This window comes from Zea mays, chromosome 1 (assembly GCF_902167145.1).
Source record: "Zea mays cultivar B73 chromosome 1, Zm-B73-REFERENCE-NAM-5.0, whole genome shotgun sequence".
Classification (NCBI taxonomy): domain Eukaryota; kingdom Viridiplantae; phylum Streptophyta; class Magnoliopsida; order Poales; family Poaceae; genus Zea; species Zea mays.
The window spans coordinates 303,170,927-303,192,946 of record NC_050096.1 but is presented as its reverse complement, the minus strand read 5'-3'; the positions used below and the strand labels follow the sequence as shown (position 1 = coordinate 303,192,946).

Here is a 22,020-nt window from a genome sequence, read left to right as displayed (position 1 = left end):
ATTATCAGCTTGTGTAGATTTTTTGCGCGCGGATGGGGCGGGGTGAGGAGGATCCAGATTGAACAACAGCGATGGACGATCCAGATTGAACGAAGGCAGAACGGCAGGCTACGCTTACAGCCTTAATAAGTAGTAGAGATTAGAGTAAGATAGTAAGAATATATATGATTTTTTTATTTTTTAAACTTCTTTAGTTTATGTAAACTCTATATGCACCAAAGTTTATGTGCAGCCGACATGTTAAATATGAAAAGAGCACAGCAAAACCTATCTCGGGTTACTTCCCGTGTTCCGTCATCCCTCCCCCAGTCATCCATCACTCCGCAGCAGCTGCCTGCCCGCCTCCGCGTCTGCGACGAGATCCGGCGCCGGCAGCGAGCTCTGGCAGCCCAGGTAAATCGACTACAAGCTGATTGCATGTCGGCGGCTAGTTTCTTCTGTCCCATGGACGGGGATCCAGCCGCTACACTAAGTCAACCTTGGCTGGTTTGCATATATGGAAGAGAGCAAAACGGAACGATCTCATTGCTGAATATATGGCGATTTTTATGTTCCTGCTTTGTTGCAACTGCTTTTAGAATATAGGGCAATTTTAATCTTCCCGCCATGTCTCCGTATGATGTTTTCTGGGGAAAAAAGTATATGGGAGAATCTGATATTTACTATTATAACGAAACACCTTCGTAAAATGGGAACGTATCTGGTGCTCAAAGGGGTACGGTGCTCATGCGCACATTTTAAATCTGGTGCATTCATTTCACATCTAACAGCAGCATCAATTTTGTGAAGAACCCCTTCCACCTTCTTCCCCTGGTGGGAGGGGTTCTTCGTAAAATTGCTGGTGTCGTTGAATACAAGATGGATCCACCAGATTTAAAATGTGCACATGAGCACCGTACCCCTTTGAGCAACAGATACGTTCCCTCGTAAAATTGCTATCGGACCCATGTTTCATAGACACAGATTGACCCATAATTCATAGATTATAACAAGGAGGCAACGTTTCAAGTGACAAAATACCAATTATTTCACAGAAATACCAGCATCCTTCTGATATTGTGTCCATATCCGTACATACATATAATATGCTACGTAGTCGCCTGTCGCCTCGAACCCGAATTGCTATTGTTTAATTATTTCGTGCCTATTATTAGTTGTTTTACAGAACATAAGCTGTGGTGTCCTGATTGCAGATCTTAGTTTAACGAGACTGCACCCTGAGTACATCTAAGACACATGATTTTCACTTCACTTTTTATTAGCCTTTTCGCTTACAATCCTGTGAAGTGTGGTGTAAACAGTGGAATAATGTATCCTTGCAAATAATACTTGTTAATAATTTCTATGTATCTTTGGTTCCTGACAACTATAGTGGTTAATAACTTATTTGCTACTGATTTCAGAGTTTTCAGTTTAGTTTGTTCTCATGTTTCTGTGTAAATTCTCACTAATATACTCACACCTTCACATTACTAACACACTCATACCTTCGCAGCAGGAATAAATATTGGTATTGGTAGTGTGATCTTCATAAGGAGTCAAGATGGTGAAGTTCACAGCTGAAGAGCTCCGTGCCATCATGGACAAAAAGAACAACATTCGTAACATGTCTGTTATTGCTCATGTGGACCATGGTAGGTTCAGAACACTGCCCAAGACATTTTGATGTCAATTGTTCTGTTTCAATATTTAAGCTTTGTACTGTTCTTGATTGCCGATGCTTCTATTCATGCTGCAGTATGTACTACATGGCTATATTCACCGATATTTATCCCATGTACGAATGAGGCTTATTGTTTTTTCACCTTGCATTTAGTGTATTGGTTTCTCTAGGTATTGTATTATATATATATATATAATCTGTTGACTCTATGTTTTTTATTGTAATATACTAGTGTGTTATTGTTTTCGATATTTAAGCTCTTATTGTGCTTTACAGCTGATGTTTTTTCTTGCTGCACTATCTATTTTAAGCCTAGGCCCCATTTGGTTAGAGGGACTAATCTTTAGTCCCGTTTAGTCTCTATTTTGTCAAACGGAAGGACTAAAGTAGGGACTAATTGACTTTAGTCTCTAGTCCCTCACATGAGTGCTAAAAGGAACTAAAGGGCACATTTACTCCAATTGCCCTTGCCTAGAAAACTGGCTTCATACACAGGAAACAAGAAAAAAGGTATTTCGGTCTTTATGTGTTCCATTTAATGTATTTAGAATATGTTCAGTCCCTACAACCAAACAGGGGCCCTAGTTATGTTCAGATATTTACCCCATGTAGGAAATGGACTTATCCTTTTGTCATCTTGTAATTAATGTACTGGTTCTCTAAGTATTGTATTATACAGTAGCTGTTAGCTATATACACTAGATTGTAATCTACTAGTGTATCTGTTAACTTTTGATTTGGTTGTCTGTTCCTAATGTTGTACTAGTCAATGATGCACATGTTGAAGTTCCACACTGTTTTTATATGCTACTATTAATTCTTTGCAGGCAAGTCTACACTTACAGATTCCCTTGTGGCAGCTGCTGGGATTATTGCCCAGGAAGTTGCTGGCGATGTTCGCATGACTGATACTCGTGCAGATGAAGCAGAGCGTGGCATTACGATCAAATCTACTGGTATCTCTCTTTACTATGAGATGACTGACGAGTCACTGAAGAACTACAAGGGTGAGAGAGATGGTAATCAATACTTGATCAACCTTATTGACTCGCCTGGGCACGTTGATTTTTCTTCGGAAGTCACAGCTGCTCTTCGCATCACCGATGGTGCTCTGGTGGTGGTTGACTGTATTGAAGGTGTATGTGTGCAAACGGAAACAGTGCTTCGCCAAGCCCTTGGTGAGAGGATTAGGCCAGTTCTTACCGTGAACAAGATGGACAGGTGCTTCCTTGAGCTTCAGGTTGAGGGCGAGGAAGCTTATCAGACTTTCTCCCGTGTGATTGAGAATGCCAATGTCATTATGGCAACGTATGAAGATAAGCTCCTTGGTGATGTCCAAGTCTACCCAGAGAAGGGGACTGTTGCCTTTTCTGCTGGCCTGCATGGTTGGGCATTTACCCTCACTAACTTTGCCAAGATGTATGCATCTAAGTTTGGAGTTGATGAATCTAAGATGATGGAGAGGCTTTGGGGTGAGAACTTCTTTGACCCTGCCACAAAGAAGTGGACCACCAAGAACACAGGTTCTCCTACCTGCAAGAGAGGATTTGTTCAGTTCTGCTATGAGCCAATCAAGCAAATCATCAAGACCTGCATGAATGACCAGAAGGAGAAATTGTGGCCCATGCTGCAAAAGCTCAATGTTACCATGAAGGCTGATGAGAAGGAGTTGATTGGCAAAGCTTTGATGAAGCGTGTTATGCAAACGTGGCTTCCAGCTAGCACTGCTCTGCTTGAGATGATGATATTCCACCTTCCTTCCCCAGCAAAGGCTCAAAAGTATCGTGTGGAGAACTTGTACGAGGGACCCCTTGATGATGTGTATGCAACTGCTATCAGAAACTGTGATCCAGAGGGTCCTCTTATGCTGTATGTTTCAAAGATGATTCCTGCATCTGACAAGGGCAGGTTCTTTGCCTTCGGTCGTGTCTTCTCAGGGAAGGTTGCTACTGGTATGAAGGTTCGGATCATGGGTCCCAACTATGTCCCCGGGCAGAAGAAGGATCTGTATGTCAAGAGTGTCCAGCGTACTGTTATCTGGATGGGAAAGAAGCAAGAGTCGGTTGAGGATGTTCCGTGTGGTAACACTGTTGCTATGGTTGGTCTGGATCAGTTCATCACGAAGAATGCTACACTCACTAATGAGAAGGAGACTGACGCTTGCCCAATCAGAGCAATGAAGTTCTCCGTCTCTCCTGTTGTGCGTGTTGCTGTTCAGTGCAAGGTTGCCTCTGACCTTCCCAAGCTAGTCGAAGGTTTGAAGCGTCTAGCAAAGTCCGATCCTATGGTTCTCTGTACAATGGAAGAATCTGGTGAGCATATCATTGCTGGAGCTGGTGAGCTTCATCTTGAGATTTGCCTGAAGGATCTGCAGGAGGACTTCATGGGTGGTGCTGAAATTATTGTTTCCCCACCCGTCGTCTCCTTCCGTGAAACGGTTCTTGAGAAGTCCTGCCGTACTGTCATGAGCAAGTCTCCCAACAAGCACAACCGTCTGTACATGGAAGCGCGCCCCTTGGAGGAGGGTCTCGCTGAGGCCATCGATGACGGCCGTATTGGCCCACGTGATGATCCGAAGGTGCGCTCCCAGATCCTCTCTCAGGAGTTTGGGTGGGACAAGGACCTGGCCAAGAAGATTTGGTGTTTTGGACCTGAGACCACTGGCCCGAACATGGTTGTCGATATGTGTAAGGGAGTGCAGTATCTCAATGAAATCAAGGATTCTGTTGTGGCCGGTTTCCAGTGGGCATCAAAGGAGGGTGCACTGGCTGAGGAGAACATGCGTGGAATTTGCTTTGAGGTATGTGATGTCGTTCTTCATGCTGATGCTATCCACAGGGGTGGTGGACAGGTCATTCCCACTGCCAGGAGGGTCATCTATGCTTCTCAGCTCACGGCCAAGCCAAGGCTGCTGGAGCCAGTGTACCTGGTGGAGATCCAGGCCCCAGAAAATGCACTCGGTGGTATCTACGGTGTTCTGAACCAGAAGAGAGGTCATGTCTTTGAGGAGATGCAGAGGCCGGGCACCCCGCTCTACAACATCAAGGCTTACCTCCCTGTCATCGAGTCCTTTGGGTTCTCCAGCCAGCTGAGGGCTGCAACCTCTGGTCAGGCGTTCCCCCAGGCTGTCTTTGACCATTGGGACATGATGGGCTCTGATCCTTTGGAGGCTGGCTCCCAGGCTGCTCAGCTGGTGCTGGATATCCGCAAGAGGAAGGGTCTCAAGGAACAGATGATCCCACTTTCTGAGTTTGAGGACAAGCTCTAAATTTGTGGTTGTTGGTTACACTGTTACAGCTGCCGGTTCAATCGTCAATTGGTTTTACTGTAAATGCAGTGTGTGCTGCTGTGCGGACAGTCTGATGCTCTATTTTAATATCTGTTAAGCTATCTCCAGCAGCTTACTCATCCCACCCGTTATCTTAAACTCCATGCTGATGAGACAGTTGGTATATGTGGTCTTGTAAGTGGTTGTATACTTATTCCCAGTGTGTTGCTCACTTCTAATGCTCTGCCTGATCTGTCCGAGAATTTCACCCTTTTGTTGGTTTGTTTCCTTGCCTTTTCCATGTGAAGTGTGTAGTCATTTTTGCAGCACTATTGGTTTATGTATCGATGATGAGCTAGGCATATGTATGACTCATATAGTGTAGCGTAGAATTGAGATAGATTTTAAATAGGCCAACATTTTGTGCTATCTACCCCAAAATTAGCAATCGATGATGAGTTCAGCTAGCGCTAGTCTTGTTCGCAAATAAGGAAGCAAAGCACCATGTTTTTATGTTCTGGTATTGGTTCCGGAGCGGGAAGTTCCAAGTTTTCGTTGCTTTAGATGTGATGTGACGGCTTGGATGGTTTAGGTCACCCCGGGTTGTTTGTCAAAGTACCTGCCTACCTGATCGGGACGAGACGACTCTGGTTGCTTTGCTCCTGCCGCCCATATCATACTGCCATCGATCTCCTTTTCTCCTCTCGGCCGCTACCATGCGCGTGGACCGCTGGTCCCGGCGGGCCAGCGATAGTGTTAGGAAATCCCACCACTTTTTTTCCCGCTCTATGTCGTGATTGACCCTTCCAACTTCCATTTGCATGGAAAGGCCGGGGTACACTAGGCTAGACTACTTTAGTTCCTGCCAAAGTCACGCCACGTATGACATGTATGTGGACTTGTGGAAGCAAACTTTGCTCACTCACGCAGTACTCGCACTCCATGATTAGAACCCTTCTTGACCAAAAGGCAAGTACTCGGCGTTTGCTTACCTTGCAAGTACTCGGCGCGCAATACCGTGCATGCCCAGCCCGGAGCTGCAGCAACCACGGGGAAGGAAGGGACGCTTGCCAGCTAAGGTTTGAGTAGCCAGCCAGCCAGCCATCTCATGATTCCAAAGCCGATAGTGCCCCTTCTTCATCCTTCAGGGATCAGAGCTGCTCTTTCAGCAGAACCACAGAAACTTCCCAAAGCATGCAGGATCTCTCGACGTTCCAGTGAGTGTACTGCCACTGCCACTGCCACTCGACCTGCTGTGCTGCAATGGCCTACGTGCCGCCATTATTTACATCGACACAGCCGGCACTACAACATTCCTAGCATGTAGTCATGCTGAGAAGAGAGAAACCAAGTCATCAACACCAACGATTCCATTCGGTTCTTTGCGCATGAAGTTGATCGACAAAATGGCACGTTTACATATTACATTGCCTGACGACGCTGCTACGCTAGATCACTAGACACTCACCAATGGAGTTTGTGTGTCCTAGTAAAGGAGAAATGCACCAGGACGAGGAGCAAGGGAAGGAACGCACGCATCTTACTACATAAACAAAACAAACAAACAATGCGCTTCCCCTGTTCCAGACAGCACCATCTATTCCAGTTCCACCCTCGCCTCATTGAGACGACGGATGACAAACAACAACTTTGCAGATGCAGAGCAATTCATACTCAAAACAACTGTCTGTTCGGCTCACCGATTGAAGTATCCACCCACCAAAACTAATAAAGAATGCTGAACAATTGAACTCGGTCATCGATTGATTGATTGGTCGCGATCTTCCCTAGTATATTCGTGGCCGAACTGCACAAGGTTGCCGCAGCCTCCGGTTTGCCCAATACTGCACTCACGAGGCTGAGCCGCCCACCACCACCACCACCATGGAACAAAAGAAATACAAGTACTTTTTTTCCCCTTCTCCCCTTGTTTCTATCTACAGAGGGACAAAAATTGAAAAAAGAAATATGGGCACAAAACATCTGCAAAAATACTTCTTCGACCACACACTGACGGGGAAGTCCACGTGCTGACCTCCTAGTTGCAATCCAGACCACACTCCTCCAACAGGGGACCATCATCCTTCGCAAGGAACGGGTCGATCCGGACCCAAAGCAGCGAGAAGATCGAAGCCAGGAGGATGGACCAGACAATGACAATCGTTGGCGTCCTGTTCTGCCTCCCAACCAGACCCTTGAGGAACGGGTAAAGATGGACGATCACCCAAAATGCAAAGAAGAGCTTCCCGAACAGGGGGCCCCATGATTCATATCCGTTGTTGATCGCATTGGAGATGCCAGCTACCACTCCAATGAAGTTCAGTAGGAGCAGGGTTGTCGGAGGTATCAGAAGGGTCGTCCATTTGAATGTGTACAGCTCTGAGAACTCCTCGTCGTCTCCGCCCTTGGATGTCACAGTGAAGCTCGTGTCTACACCAGCTATGACCTTGAGGAGTCCCTGGAACACAGCAAAGAGATGTGAAGACACGCCTCCAATGACCCAAAACTGCTCGTTTCTCCACCAGTCATCGATGCCTACACCACTCCATCTCATTTCCAGGATGCTCGTAGCAAAAATGCAGATGAAAAGTGACATGAACCACAGGCTGGCAACATTGTTAAGCTGCACGATAAGAGAATGATAGTAATCGTAAGGTGTCATAATCTTCCACCGGTTCAACACCACAATACAACGGAATTAGAGACTGAATAAATGGGTACCTCTGGCGTGATAAATTTCCCTGTCAGCAAGCAGATGGCAGGCAATGTGCAATAGGCCAAGAGCGGGATAGATGTCCAAGGGTATACGATGGAGTTAATGTACGAAAACCTTTCCAGGAACTTTAGTCCACCACCATACCCATACCAGAGAGGGCAGTGGTTGCTGAAGAAAATTTCAATTGAACCAAGAGCCCACCGAAGAACCTGGTGAAGACGATCGGAAAGATTGAGAGGTGCGGAACCTTTGAAGGCGGCCCGTTTAGGTATGCAGTAAATTGACCGCCAACCATGGCAGTGCATCTTAAACCCAGTAAGAATATCTTCTGTGACTGATCCATAAATCCAACCAATCTGTAACAAAACGTATGATTTAGTATGTGATAATTATTTCGACCATACACGTTGCAACCAATATGCAAATACAACAAAACGTGATGCACACTTACATCTTTTCCCCAGCCTGTTTTGTCTTCATATCCACAGCTGATGACATGTATAGCTTCCTTCAGAAGAGAAGCTGGACTGGCACTCTTCAGGGTTCCACCATTCTCAAGAAGTGTGGATGCAACAAAAACTGAAGACTGGCCAAATTTCTTTTCCAACTTCTGTTGATTTACAATACTAGCCTTTTCATTTTCAGCTCCTACAGGAAACATTGCGGCAAGGTTAGGTATTAAGGACGCTTGTGGGAAAATAAAGGCAAGGCCTCCTTTTGGAGGTTACGTGATACCTGGAGCAGCTTCATCAATTTCACCAAGAGCATATGCAGGGGCTTGATTTTCCTTTTTCTTAAAAAGTTTCTTTATCTTCTCAAATTTAGGTTTAGAGGTCTTGGTCTTCTTCTTGGTCTTCCTGTTACCAAAACAGCAACAGCAAATGCACCACTTTGGCCAGCAGTTGCAAGTTCTTGATGGTGGCTTCTTTGTTTTGGGAGCATCGTAGCCATATAATGCCTGCCTTCTGAAGACACATCCAGTACCCACATAAATTGGGCCCTGGATACCATCCAAACCTTTCATGTTGATCTGTATGAATGTAACATTAGGGAAACAGCATTGTAAGTTCAATGTATCATGTTAGACAAGGGAACTTCTTAGAAATTTTGATGACAGATCTTACATCGAAAAAGACAACATTTCTGTTAGCATATCGATCATGGCGATCAATCCCATCAAATCTTTGAGGAAACTGCACATAGCAAACTTTATTTCCAAGCAAAGGATCCATCATAAAACACATTGCTTCCTTTATAGCCTTACTATTATTGATATAGTGATCACAATCCAAGTTCAGCAAATAAGGAGCATTAGTTAGTACAGCAGAGACTCGGACCTGTGGAAAAGCCAAAATGAGGAAAACCATCTACAGGCTATAGTGACAGAAAATGCATCAACCAAAATATATTTACCAATGCATTCATAGCACCAGCCTTCTTGTGATGGTTGTAGCCTGGCCGTTTTTCTCTTGAAACATAAACCAATCGAGGCAGCTCATTTCCTTCCACATCATGGCCACCACTTTGACCAAGGAAAACCTATTGGTGGAAAATAAATAAATATTTTCTTGTGGCACAGTGAAGAAAAAAAACATCCCACCACATGCACTGTTAATTAGTAACTGTCAAAGCATACCTGAATCATTCCAGGATGATCACGGACATTATTTCCGGGCCATGGAGTTCCATCCTGCATTGTCCATCCTTCCTCAGGAACCTTTTGGGCTTTAGCAACCAAGGCATTGATTCTGACCTTGAATTCCTCATACTCTCTCTGGGAAAATAATAAGACTGCCCTAAATTAGCACAGTGCTTACAACATAAAGGATTGTATCAAGAGGTAATAAAAAGGTACAAATAGTGCACCTTCATTGCTCTCCGTTCTCTAACAAAGTTTGGCGCCACCTTGTCTTTCAGGTAGTCTATCTTCTGTTGGAAGTACCACTCTGGAGCACGAGGCTCAAGGCTATATCTTTTGCAGAAAGGAACCCATTTCTTTGCAAATTCAGATGTTTCAGACAATGCTTCAAATGTCAGCATGGCAGCACCATCATCAGAAACGTAGCATGAAACCTTATCAACTGGATAATCCACCGAAAGGATAGATAGAACAGTATTAGCAGTGACCAATGGAGGTTCCTTCAAGGGATCAACCGTACTGACAAAGAAATCGACAGGGGCGAGTTGAGAAGGATGCCCTTCCTTGTCAAACCTATTGAGACAAGAAATTCACAACAAAAAATCAGCAAAGATGGGAAGGGGCAAGTAATATACTAGGTGACAGCAGGAAGCCAGCCAGTAACCAACCTTAAACTCAGCCGGTCAAGATAGGTTTCCCTCTCGATAGGAAACCACTTTGGAAACTGGTCAAGAATCCAAGACATGGCAAACCAAATTTCACAGATCACAGATATGAGCCATAAAGCAAATGCATCAGGCACCGGATGCATCACTCGGTAGTGGAAGAAGAAACACAAAACCACTAGCCGAATTATTATAATCATCCTATAGGGGTTGATTTGGCTTGAAGGAAGCGGGATCTTTCTGGACAATGGCTGTCTAGCTTCATCCATTCTGGTAACAAAGAAAAAAAACAAGAAACATCTGGTGTCTGAGTCCAGTAGAAAGTCGTGCAAAGAGAAGAGCAAAATATCTACTTAAGAAAATAACACATGGAGGTTTTCCCATCCAGTCCAGTCAGAGATACAAGTACACAGAAAGCAAAATGAATTCAAAGTTTTTTCTTTTTCAAAAAATAGCTATTTTGTCATTCCCAGTTTGGGCTCTCTGCTATTATGTCACCTCGTGTCCATGACTTTGGGACCATCTGTGTCTATGACTTGACCGATGGTAAACTAGAGAAGCCAACAAGTGAGAGTGACAAAATAGCAAATGGCTCGTTTTTTTTTCAAAATCTTCCGCAAGTCTTTTTTTAGGCCTCCACTAAGTACAGTTATAGCACCTGTTCAAAGAATTCTTACTAACCAGTTGACAGGTTACTTATATTTTTCGTTGTTACGTGGGCCAGGTTATAAAACTTCAAAGTTTACCAATCCACTGTATAAAATAGCATGACAGCTAGTAGCCAACCATTAGAGGTCAGCCAAGTTTCAGGGTCATACAGTGGTAGATCTGCATCATCACCATCATCGCCGCCGCCATCGTTCCTCGTCTGGTGCATCCTCTCCTGCTTCTGCTTCCAGCTCTCCATCCTCTCCTTCCATGCTACGCTCCCGTAGCCATATGCGGCGAGATCCTTGGAAGGGTCCATAGACCTCGGTTGCACTGCAGGTCGCACAAGCCGTTATCTGATTGTACTGTATTGTGTTGAGGAGGTAGCCATGGCAGCCGAATGGTTAGCTGATAGCGATGAGAACACGCACCAGGAAGGTTGGGATCCGCGTACGGGAGAGGGTGAATCCTCTTCCCCCCGCCACCCACGAACGAGGGCACAAGGGCGTGCTGGTCCGGCGGGATGTCATCGACCTGGAAAGCAAGCAATTGAATTCAGCACCCTGGCAAAGCAGAAGCCCGTGGAGGAGGAGGGGGAGGAAGCGGCGTGGTGTGGGTACCATCTGTCCGTTGGTGAGGAGGGGAACATTGGGGATGGGGTGGAATGGCTGCGGCACGCCGTCGAGGTCGGCGCCGCGGCCGTAGCTCATGTGGGCGTGGAGCATGGACTCGGCGAGGTACTGGGAGTCGTGCTTGTCGCTCCAGTTGAACTCGTTCTCCAGGTCGTCGACGCCGTCCTCCTCCTCGTCCCCGGGCACGCGCGCGCACCCTGCAAACAGCGGCAGAGGACAAGTTGAGGGCGCGGGACGGGAGGCCGAGAGTCGCGAATGCGGTTGCGGAAGCGGAAGCGGAAGGGGAGGAGGGGAGAGTTGACTTCACTTGCCCTTGAGGCGCTTGAAGCGGGTCTTGCACTGGGGGCAGTTCTGCGTGCCCTCGCGGCGCTCGTACTCGTAGCAGTCCCGGCAGATGGGGAAGGCGCACTCGTTGCAGGCCACGAACGGCTCCCCGTCGGGGTTGCGCCCCACGTCGTCGCCGCAAATCTGGCACACCTGGCCGTTCCGCTGGTCCATGGGCTTCGGCTGCAGGCAGGCAGAAGAATCAGCGGCGAGGAACGAAGGGAGGAGGAACGGAGCAGGGCGAGGCGAGGCGGACGTACCCCTGGCTCGCCATCGCGGCGGATGACGACGAGCTCGTTCCGGTTGTGCGAGCCGGCGACCAGCCCGGCGCTGGCCTCCATCCCCCTGGCGCTACCAGATCTCCAGATCCCGGGGCAAGCGTGCGTGCGGCGGCGGCGGTAGCGGCGTCTGGGGGGGAATGGAATGAAACGGGAGTGAGGGAGGGGGAGGGACACGCTTGCTAGCTTTTGCTCCTCCGGCTGGGGTTTCCCTTTGTTGCGTTGCGCCTGCGCGGCGCGCTTCGCTGCCCGTGTCCCCGCCCGTCCCGTGTGGGGCTTTGGCTCCTGGTGGGTGGGCGTGGCCGTGTGGGGCAGGCGCCTGCCTGGCGAGGCCCGGGGAGCGACTGGGATGGTGTATGGTAGTAGCACGGAGGAGGAGGAGGACGAGCCGCCTGTACTGCTACTGCTTGCCCTCCCACGCACAGCTCATCGGCACCACCGGTGTCTCCCCGCTCACATGCGCACGCCCGCCGCTGTCCCTCTCCCTCCCCTCTGTTTCTTTGCTAGTCGCCTCGTCTGCTCTGGACTCTAGTGCTAGTGCCTGCTGGCGCACTCTATCTATCTACGATTCTTTCTTGGAGCTCGATCGATCCATCCATGGACCATGGCGTGGTGCCGTGCCGTGCCGTGCCGTTAATACCTTGCTTGCGAGCCGTGAGCTGTGACCACAGCTCAACCACCGCTTCTCTTTCCCTTCCCTTCTAGGAGGTAGATTGGTGGCGGCGGTACATGTTTTATTATATCATATAAAAAAAGTTAGTACAGTGTAGTAAAATGATTAGAGAGGGGAGAGAAAGGCGCGCGAGTGTCGGTGACACGGCCGTGTCACTGTTGACTCTACTCTAGTTGTTAGGATGTCTGCTTTAACTAGCAAGTTTGTTATACATAGCCTGCCTGGCAGAGCACAAAAAACGCCCTATCGGTTCACGGCGACAAAATCGCTCCCCTCCTCATCCACGTCATAGGCGATTTTATTTCATCTTTTTTACGTAAATAAAAAAAAAGAGGTTCGAGGGTGGAGCGCAGCGCAGGAGATATATCGCGTATGACTAGTGCAGTTTTTTTTTTTTTTTGCGGGTCTGGAAACACGAAAGGGAGTGCCAAAAGAGACGAAAGGTACCCGCTAACTAACAAGCAGGAAACACAAAGCAGATATACAAAATAAATAAATAAATAAATAAATAAGAATTTGGGAAGCAGGCCAAAAGGAAATAAAGGCGGTAGGTGAGGTGCTATTAGCAGCCCAGCAGGCAGCAGGGCATGTTCACTGATTGTTCCTTGGCCCCAAAAAAAACCCTCCAGTTTTTTTTATTTTTTTACAGGTCTTCCCGCTAATCTTTCTCCTCGCGTTCGGTGACGACGAAATAGCGACCACGGGGGGTTGTTAATTAGGGCAGGGGGCGGGCGCGGCAGGTGTCGCTGTCCGTGGACCCGCGCCACGGGGAGAGTCGATTATTTTATTTATTGCGCGACGACGGCGTCCGACCCACCAGCCCGGTTAGGTTATTTCTCGCTCCACGTCACGTGTGCTGCCCTGGGAGCGGGGAGGCCCCACATGGCAGTGATGAAATTATCGTGCAAGATCTTCTCGTTGCCTTGCCGTAGCTAGCTCTCCCTGACAATAATGGTAACGATCTACTGCTTCTACGACTGCGAGTAGTGGTGGTCACTGGCCAGGATTTAAAGGAAGTCGCGGGCCCGCCCGTCGTTACAACACCACACCACCCATGTGACGGGACGCCATTAGTCCGGCATTGAAAGCCGTTAGCGACCCCGAGGGTCCGTAAAACGCTTGGTTACGTTTCGTTTCTGCCGCTCGGTTGACCGATTCGCTCTCGTCGGCAGAGGCAGAGGCACAGGCAACGCGCAGGACGACCGGACTGGAGTGTCCGTCCACTACTGTATCACTGTGCCACGGGCGGGAGGTGGATGGGGAGCCGAGAGCCGCCGGTGCGTGAATGCGTCGGCGTTAACGATCCGTTCGGGTATGTGAATTCGCGAGCTATCCTATATATATATATATATATATATACTAACCGTTCGATTGCTATCCTAATTTGTAGGGTTAATCAGACAGGTAAATATTAAACAACGAGGTAAATTTATTGAACTAACGTCGGAAGGAATAGCTTGGGAAGGATCCTAAACCTCAAGAACTATATATATATATATATATATCTTGTATTTATCCACGTAGATGTTGACTATCTATCACGCATGGCATAGCTCAAAACTGAAAAGATAGTATAGTATAACTATTTTTAAAGTGTCAGGAGCACAAATGTAGTAGTGGTACCTCCTTTTCCCCCTGTTGTTTGGGTGAGTGGTTCTTGCTCTGTCTTTCTTTCTATTTTGGCCTTCTCTGTTGCGTTCTGCACTCTGCAGTATGCCATATTCAACAACACACACATTCCCGGCTTATTATATGTTGGATTTTGCAGTTATGTGTTGCCGCTAATCCTGCTATCGTGTGTTTACTTCCACTGTATCGAATTATTCATCAATCCAATATGTAAAACAGTGTCACATCACATGAATGTTTTACTTAGGGAGGAGGGGCAGGCGCAGGGGCCCCGGTCACTGAAACACATCGCGATCCCGTGTGGCCACCGAGTGACCTGGCCGCATGTACGTGCTTGTACCCTCCCGTCCCGTCCCGTCCCGTCCGGCCTCCAGCGATGGCAAGTGGAGTGGTGGTGGGCAGTGGGCACTGGCCTCACTCTGCTTGTCTCCGGCTGGATCTCCGCACTGGATGGATGCTGTACTGCTGTTTGCAAATTGCAATGTTGCTACTACACCGGCCCGGACGGCGGAGTGCAAGTGCAACGGCGAGAGCACACGGACACGTGGGGGACATACCGACACGTAGGCCTGGGCAAAAAGAACCGGAACCGAGGAACCGAACCGAAATAACCGAGAACCGGAACCGAACTAACCGAACCGAAGGAACCGTTATGAATTTCGGTTCTGGTTTTTTGAGAACCGAAATAAATGAGATATTTTCGGTTCTGCACTCCAAAGAACCGAAAGAACCGAAAGAACCGAAAAACCCAAAAGTATTAGATTCAATTTGTTACATGTGTTTGTAACTTCGGATGTTGTGTTATCGACTTATGTTGAACCTCTAATCATCCATGTATTATCTATGAAATTATAGTCATTGTGCACTTGTCGTTGTTTGTGGGGAGATGTTGCTGAAATTTCTCACAAAAGTTGTCGTTATTCATAATTTTAGAGTGCCTGTTACAGTTAGGTTAGAACCGAGGAACCGAACCGAAGAACCGAGAACCGAACTAGTCGGTTCTGATTTCTTTATCTTGCTATTTCGGTTCTAGTTTTTGAAGAACCGAATTTCTACAAGAACCGAGGAACCGAACCGAACCGAACCGAAGAACCGAATGCCCAGGCCTACCGACACGGACCTTTGTCGTGGCGCAGGCGCGGGAGCTCAGACTGACGTGGTACCGCTCGCTTCAGCTACGGTTCAACTTCAACAGCATTCCTTGCTAGGCCCCTCAAACGGCCCGTCAGAATGGAACTATACTGGGCCTTTAGTCGATCACCACTGAACGGAAGCCCATCAGCCCAACTCGCCCCGGACATCACAATGGCATTCCTTAATCCTTACGCAACTTTTTTCGTTTTTTATATTTTAAAATATTCAAATTTTCAAAACTACATCTTGACCCCCCCCCCAAAAAAAAAAGAGAGGAGATGGCAGGTACTCCCTCCGTTTCTTTTTATTAGTCACTGGATAGTGCAAAATTGCACTATCCAGCGACTAATAAAAAGAAACGGAGGGAGTAATTAATTGTACTTTTTTCCACAGAACTGCCGCCCGGAGAGAGGCCAAGGGTTTTAAGTTTCAAACATCTCACATTTTGAAGTTTGAGAGCGTTCTGAGGGAATGAGCATGTTCCCTGCTTGCGCAGTTGGCAGCTGCACCCAAATCTGAGCTGAGGTGAGGCAGCGAGCTCGTGTATAATTCTGAACCGACTTTTTATATGCTACGTTGTGAAATCAGAATCTGTCTGTTCAGTATTCTCAAAGGAAGCTGACAGTGGGACCGAGGGTATGGATGTATGCTTAGATCACACACGAGAATTTCGGCGTCTATTTCATTTCTAAAATAAAATGCCACCTATAACCTATTTGTGTGCGCGCGTATGTTAATCGTAGCATAAAAACAACAGGGTATAAAGAGTAAAAAAAAGGAACAGAAATTTTATGAGATAATGGGACGTAGATCGACGATCATGATGAATTTGAAGAGTGCAGTATCTATCTAGTCTCCCGGGTCTGACTCCTTAAAACGTTACTCTGCTAATTCTTTATAACGCAAGGGAGGATAGATGTCCTTCAATTCTTTGGATTCCATCAGTTAAGACCCTACTGCTCTGTTCTTTGTGTAGTGCCCATGGCCATGCCATTTGTCATGGCACACTATCGAAGATGTCCTTCATCAATCTACCGACATACATACCTAATGCAGGAAAGATATGATATGTCGCATCCACGGACATTGTGTCGCCTGAGTGTAAAACTCGACATTCTTTGTATGGTGATTGTACTTTGATGGAGTGATAGAAACGATGGAGAAGCTTACAAGATTAGAAGGGGTTTGAGATAGGGGCCCAATTAGTTTCCCATTATTTTGGTTCTGGTGAGAGTTTTAGTCAATCCTAAAGGTTTGAGAATTTTGTCCATTTGATAGCCTAAAAGTTTGAACCTAAAGGCCTCCCTAAGGTCTATGTTGACCTCCTTTTCTACATTGCTCTACTTCTTCCTTTTGTAGCACAAGGGAGGAGACTCATGGCCCCCACCTAGCAGGGCCATAACTTCTCTTGTTCGGTCGTGGACTACATCTGTACACAATTCATGCCTTGGTCGTGCCACAATATTGAGAATGACATGTTACAGCGTTAGATATGTCCTCTCATAATGGAGGCATGAGAGCCAGCGCCATCGGTACGACACAATTGATATGTCGTGTAGCACTATGTGTTTTACAATGCTTGTAAGTACGCATATAGCCTTAGCCTTAGGTGTGGCTATAATGTGCCCCACACCTGCTTGTCCTACACAATAACTATAAGTACATGTGATTAGAAGCGTGGCTATATGAGCCCACTTTTAACCATAACATCGATCATCTCATTCAAGCCGATGGATGAAAGTCTTATCTTATTATCCTTGCATCCCATGGTTATACTGTGTTGTAATGCACAAGACATTGTTACTGTGACCTCTAGAGTCGTCCTACCCAAGGGTGTTTGGAGGAATCTCTGGGTAGCTCTTGGAAGGCTTCGGACGCTTAAGACCCCCTAGAGGTTCAGAGAGCCCCGAGGGCATTGAGCGACCTGGTGGTCCAGAGGACCCTAAGACTTAGCTAGACTGTCACACCCGGATTTTAGGGGTCCAAAACCCGGGCGTGAACATAATCACCAGGTGTGCTGGGACCAAGTCTCACACATATGATGAATCATGGCACAGGATCGAATGTCACATCTTTACTAAATAACAAGAGTTCTATACAAAATAAATAAATAATTACATTATAAGGAGACAACGGTCCAGCAACCCAAAGTTGACTGGGAGACGACGACCTAGATCTCTCTCACGAACTCATTGCAGCATCCTCCATGCGCCTCATCCTGCGGTACCTGTTCTTGACCTGTGGGGGGGTGTGAGACAGCAAGAGTGAGCTCACATACGTTCATCGCTCAACAAGTTGTGGGGAATAATGTGCATGAACTCGCCAAAGGTGGGAGCTCACGTGAAGTGTAAGGCTTACCAAAGAGGATGGTTAGAGCTGAGCATTGCTTTTAAAGTTGGTCAAAATTTTATTAGCAATTACTAAGTATAAGTAAATACCAACCCAATTAAATAGTAGAACAAAAGTAACAACTTGCCTGGGACTTGAGATTCCAGGTACCAGGATGATCTTCAGGTGACACGTGTCCTCACTGCTAAACGTAGCAATACAGACAAACATGGTATATACAAAATTAACATCACACCAAACATAAGAATAAACTACGTAATAATAATCTACGCGTTTCTACGAGAACAAGAATCACTAAATTCGGAGCTACAGTTAAGAAGTTATGGTTTATGGAAGAAAAATGTGATTTAAATATTAAACTATATTATAAATTGGTTAATATACACCGTATGAGAAAATATACTCCTAATAGTTAAGTAAACTTTAATCCAGATTATAATTTGTTTAGAAATCATATTCTAGTGAAATTATAATTATAGACTTGTCAACCCTGGTTATTAAAAAAAATCTACTACTAAAAGGGTAAACAAATATTTAATTATACAAGTATGTGACACGGTAAAAAAATGTTACTACTGCGTAGACAATTTTATTATGAGACTAACGCAATTTAAACGGGTTAAATCGGAGTTAAAACAAATTAAATATGAAGTAAACATGTTTCTAGAATTATTTCTAAACTAGAAATCATTTTCTGAATTGTTTTATCCCTTTTATTCTTTTCCTGGGCTGCGGTCACCATTTACTAAAAGCACAGGGCGGATTCTGCAAATTCCAGGACTACCTTGTGATGGTTTTATAACAGACTGAGGCTGCGGGTTGATTGTTTGGGAACTTGAGGACTCATATGCAAAACGCACAGGCCGAAAGGGTATGTTTCGACAGAGCCGGACGATCCTACATCTACGGCCAGGATTAGATCGCATTTTCCCCTAAAGCGCTACGTCACGATAGCCGCCGGATCCCGCATCTACGGCACATATTCTAAATACACGTGATCAACCCGAGGCCATCCGATCACGATCCAACGGATCTTATACCTCGCGCGAAGCCCTACCCTTTCTTCTAATCTGAGACGTTCATATGAGATCAACGGTCAAGATCATTACCAGGAAATGTTTGCCTGTGTACGGATCTCTGCCGTCTGTTTCCTAATCTACGGACGCCCTGGCGTCTTCAACCTCGCGCCTCAGCAGCGAAGGTGTCGCACCCGCTCCCGAGGTGACAATCTCACCGGCACAACCCGGTATCTTCCTCTCCCCGGTCCCCAACATCATAGCCCAGAAGGTACTATCGGCATGAACGAGTAATATAGCAGCGGCTAGGTGGAAGGATGGGTCTCACCGAGGTCCTGGCGCCAGCGTTGTTCAACGCCGAGATTCCGGTCCGGTGAAGATCCGGCCACCCCCAATTCCGTTGCGCGCACGGCGACACTTTCCGAGGTGCGAGCCCAGCCACACTCCCTGCTTCCCAGTGGACGCGCGACGGCGGCGCGCGAACTCCCGCAGCTCGGATGGCGGTAATAGCGGGTTAGTTGGCAAATGCGCGGGTCAGGGCATGCTCGTCCAGGGGCGAGGCTACACGACATTATGGAGATGGCAAGGAATAGGTCGCGAGGCACTCCAAAGATCGGGTCCTTAATACTCCACCCGAGCTTGGTTAGTTGGCGAGAACTCCGGGTGGCAGCCATGGCGGCTCCGGCTTGCTCGCGGTTGTTACGGCGAGGAGGTTAGGCTGACAGGGGCTCCCAGGTGTCAGCGACGCACGCGGCACGGCGACCCGATCCGTGCTGCCAACCCTGACCGACAGGGCCCACCTGCCGGCGCCGAGAGCCCAAGGCGCGCACGCGATTGCGTCATGCGGTCGGGGCCCACACGGCAGGGAGTGAACGCGCATCCCTGGGACAACGTAGGCCGGTGACGCAGGGGATCAGGTTGGGCCGAAAATGGCGTCCCGGCCCAGTAAAGCTCCCTATTTGTTTTTCTTTTTATTTTTCTTTTATATTTTCACTTTCCTTTCTTTTGCTTTCAAATTTAAATTCCAATTTCAAATCCAAACTTCCTAGTTCATTTATTTTCTCATAAAATGTACATCTTAAACATGGTATGAGGGAGTTTTACTTATTTATTTATTTTGATATCTATTTTGTGGTACTCGTGCTCTTCTCTAATTCCCAAAATTCCAATTTAAGTCTTACTTCCAATTTGGGTACAAACATATTCCCTTTTACTTTTATTTTTATGTTATCACAAAATGCACACAAAATAAAACTTCAGCATGATGCATATTCCATTTTTGTATCATTTGTTTTAATTCATCTCTCTTAATTATAGGTATGCTCTCTTATGATGAACATATGACACACAAACTAAGGAGATCGAATATACTCTCTTGAATACATTTTTGGGTATTACAAATTCTACCCCCCTTAAAAATAATCTCGTCCTCGAGATTTGTAAGGGCAGGGATGTAAAAAGCTTTTATTTATAGTTTAACCTTTAACTTCTAATTAGTTTAAGAATAATAAGTTTCATGTTATTTAGAAAGTGGTTATGAAAGTATGGGTATATATATGTATAGTCACCTTATTGTGTAGTGTAAAAGATAGGTTAGGGCAAGAATAGCCTTGGGTGAGAAAGTTTATAGTGGGAAAGAATTCTGTATTGAGTGGTAAAGCATCTGAAGATTGAGTTTGACTTCTCTATCCTTCCTTGTCGATGTTGATATTTTCTTCTTTGGTCTTGGTCTCATTGATTCGAGGTTAGTGTATATCATCGGGGTTGGGGAATATGGTTAAAATAGATATGGATGAGATAGACTACATGATGTAGGTCAAAATCTTGTTTGATGTTTGGTGGAGATAGACGAATTATATAGTCCATCGTGACTATTCGTTAGGTTAGCTCAACTTAAGGCTAGACTTCGTTAGGTTAGATTAACCTATTAGATTGGATCAGATCTAGAATAATTGATATGACTATTTTAGACTAGATAAGATCTAAATAAATTCTTTGGATTAACTCACGGTTGTTACTTAAGTAAGGTGATTAGGATAAGATGAATCTTTCAAGATAAGATGAATCTATTAAGATAAGAGAGAATCTTTTAAGATAAGATGGATATTGTTAGGCTAGATACTTTAATGAGGGATAATCTAGTTTGTCTAGTTATTTTAGGAATTTTATTTATCTATATTTATGCTTATATGTATATGCAGATGTAATTATGGACATTACTCCACAATTCATCACACTCAATCAAAGATCCAAATCATACAAATATCATAAGAACAAACATTCAAGTTCATAGATATCTATAAAAATAGTTTTTTTTTCTAAGAGTAGGTCTCCTATTCCTAAAGGTCACTTTAGGTACGAGATTTCAAAGTGTGAAATCCACATTTGTCTTCAGAAGAAAAGGGTAAGAATAATCAGAGTAAAGCGGAAATAGATGAGAAAAGATTAAGATAAGTTTAGAAAAGAATCAGAGTAGCAAAGGTAAGTAAGTATTGGTTGTCCAGTTCTATCTAGGTTTCGTCCTACAGTCAACATTCCTCTGATACCACTTCTGTCACACCCGGATTTTAGGGGTCCAAAACCCGGGCGCGAACATAATCACCAGGTGTGCTGGGACCAAGTCTCACACATATGATGAATCATGGCACAGGATCGAATGTCACATCTTTACTAAATAACAAGAGTTCTATACAAAATAAATAAATAATTACATTATAAGGAGACAACTGTCCAGCAACCCAAAGTTGACTGGGAGACGACGACCTAGATCTCTCTCACGAACTCATTGCAGCATCCTCCATGTGCCTCATCCTGCGGTACCTGTTCTTGACCTGTGGGGGGGTGTGAGACAGCAAGAGTGAGCTCACATACGTTCATCGCTCAACAAGTTGTGGGGAATAATGTGCATGAACTCGCCAAAGGTGGGAGCTCACGTGAAGTGTAAGGCTTACCAAAGAGGATGGTTAGAGCTGAGCATTGCTTTTAAAGTTGGTCAAAATTTTATTAGCAATTACTAAGTATAAGTAAATACCAACCCAATTAAATAGTAGAACAAAAGTAACAACCTCACCTGCGATGCAATGCACATGACAAATTGAGTTTAAGTTCCATAATTTAATCATCAGAGAGTCCTGAGCTGCTCATGACCGTGAGCTCGGCTAGTATACCAGTTTTACACTCTGCAGAGGTGGTACCCTTTACCCACAAGTCATGTTACCCATCTGCCAAGGGATCGCGACTTCCCATACACCTCTACCGAGGAGGCGAGGCAGGGTAACACTACGAGGCCTTTACAAAGTTCCACTAGCTTCAGAAAACCCGCTACAGTTTATGGGAAGCTCCAATGCAGGGTTCTTGCCTGACCGCCATCGCAGCTAAATCAACCA

General features: G+C 45.9%; 2 protein-coding genes across 3 annotated transcripts; one reads left to right on the top strand and one right to left on the bottom strand.

Moving 5' to 3' along the window:
- Positions 1-229: 229 nt before the first annotated feature.
- LOC103644298 (elongation factor 2) lies at positions 230-5,219 on the top strand. Of its 2 annotated transcripts, none has more exons than XM_008667506.3 (3): positions 230-393; positions 1,496-1,634; positions 2,491-5,219. In XM_008667506.3, exons 2-3 carry the CDS (start codon positions 1,544-1,546, stop codon positions 4,929-4,931), a joined length of 2,532 nt encoding a protein of 843 aa, XP_008665728.1. In that variant the 5' UTR covers positions 230-393; positions 1,496-1,543; the 3' UTR covers positions 4,932-5,219. The 2 variants fall into 2 exon arrangements, with proteins under 2 accessions (XP_008665728.1, XP_020402628.1); XM_020547039.2 differs by having other exon boundaries at positions 234-393; positions 1,499-1,634.
- A 1,448-nt stretch (positions 5,220-6,667) lies between these two features.
- On the bottom strand, positions 6,668-12,074 carry LOC541804 (cellulose synthase 6). Its single transcript, NM_001111486.2, has 14 exons — positions 11,816-12,074; positions 11,543-11,738; positions 11,220-11,428; positions 11,031-11,133; positions 10,770-10,932; positions 9,955-10,221; positions 9,514-9,859; positions 9,284-9,421; positions 9,061-9,186; positions 8,772-8,984; positions 8,383-8,677; positions 8,099-8,295; positions 7,653-8,003; positions 6,668-7,554 (listed from the first exon to the last, which is right to left on the bottom strand). The coding sequence occupies exons 1-14, from the start codon at positions 11,894-11,896 to the stop codon at positions 6,970-6,972; spliced, it is 3,270 nt and encodes a 1,089-aa protein (NP_001104956.2). The 5' UTR covers positions 11,897-12,074; the 3' UTR covers positions 6,668-6,969.
- Between the last annotated feature and the right edge of the window lie 9,946 nt (positions 12,075-22,020).

What these genes read in the sequence shown, in the direction of transcription:
- LOC103644298 (XM_008667506.3), top strand. Translation starts at nt 1,544, where the DNA reads ATGGTGAAGTTCACAGCTGAAGAGCTCCGTGCCATCATGGACAAAAAG. An exon ending in TATTGCTCATGTGGACCATG is followed by an intron (nt 1,635 to 2,490) that starts GTAGGTTCAGAA and finishes AATTCTTTGCAG; the next exon opens with GCAAGTCTACACTTACAGAT.
- LOC541804 (NM_001111486.2), bottom strand. Translation starts at nt 11,896, where the DNA reads ATGGAGGCCAGCGCCGGGCTGGTCGCCGGCTCGCACAACCGGAACGAG. An exon ending in GCCGCGATGGCGAGCCAGGG is followed by an intron (nt 11,739 to 11,815) that starts GTACGTCCGCCT and finishes GCCTGCCTGCAG; the next exon opens with CCGAAGCCCATGGACCAGCG. An exon ending in GGAAATTTATCACGCCAGAG is followed by an intron (nt 7,555 to 7,652) that starts GTACCCATTTAT and finishes CTTATCGTGCAG; the next exon opens with CTTAACAATGTTGCCAGCCT.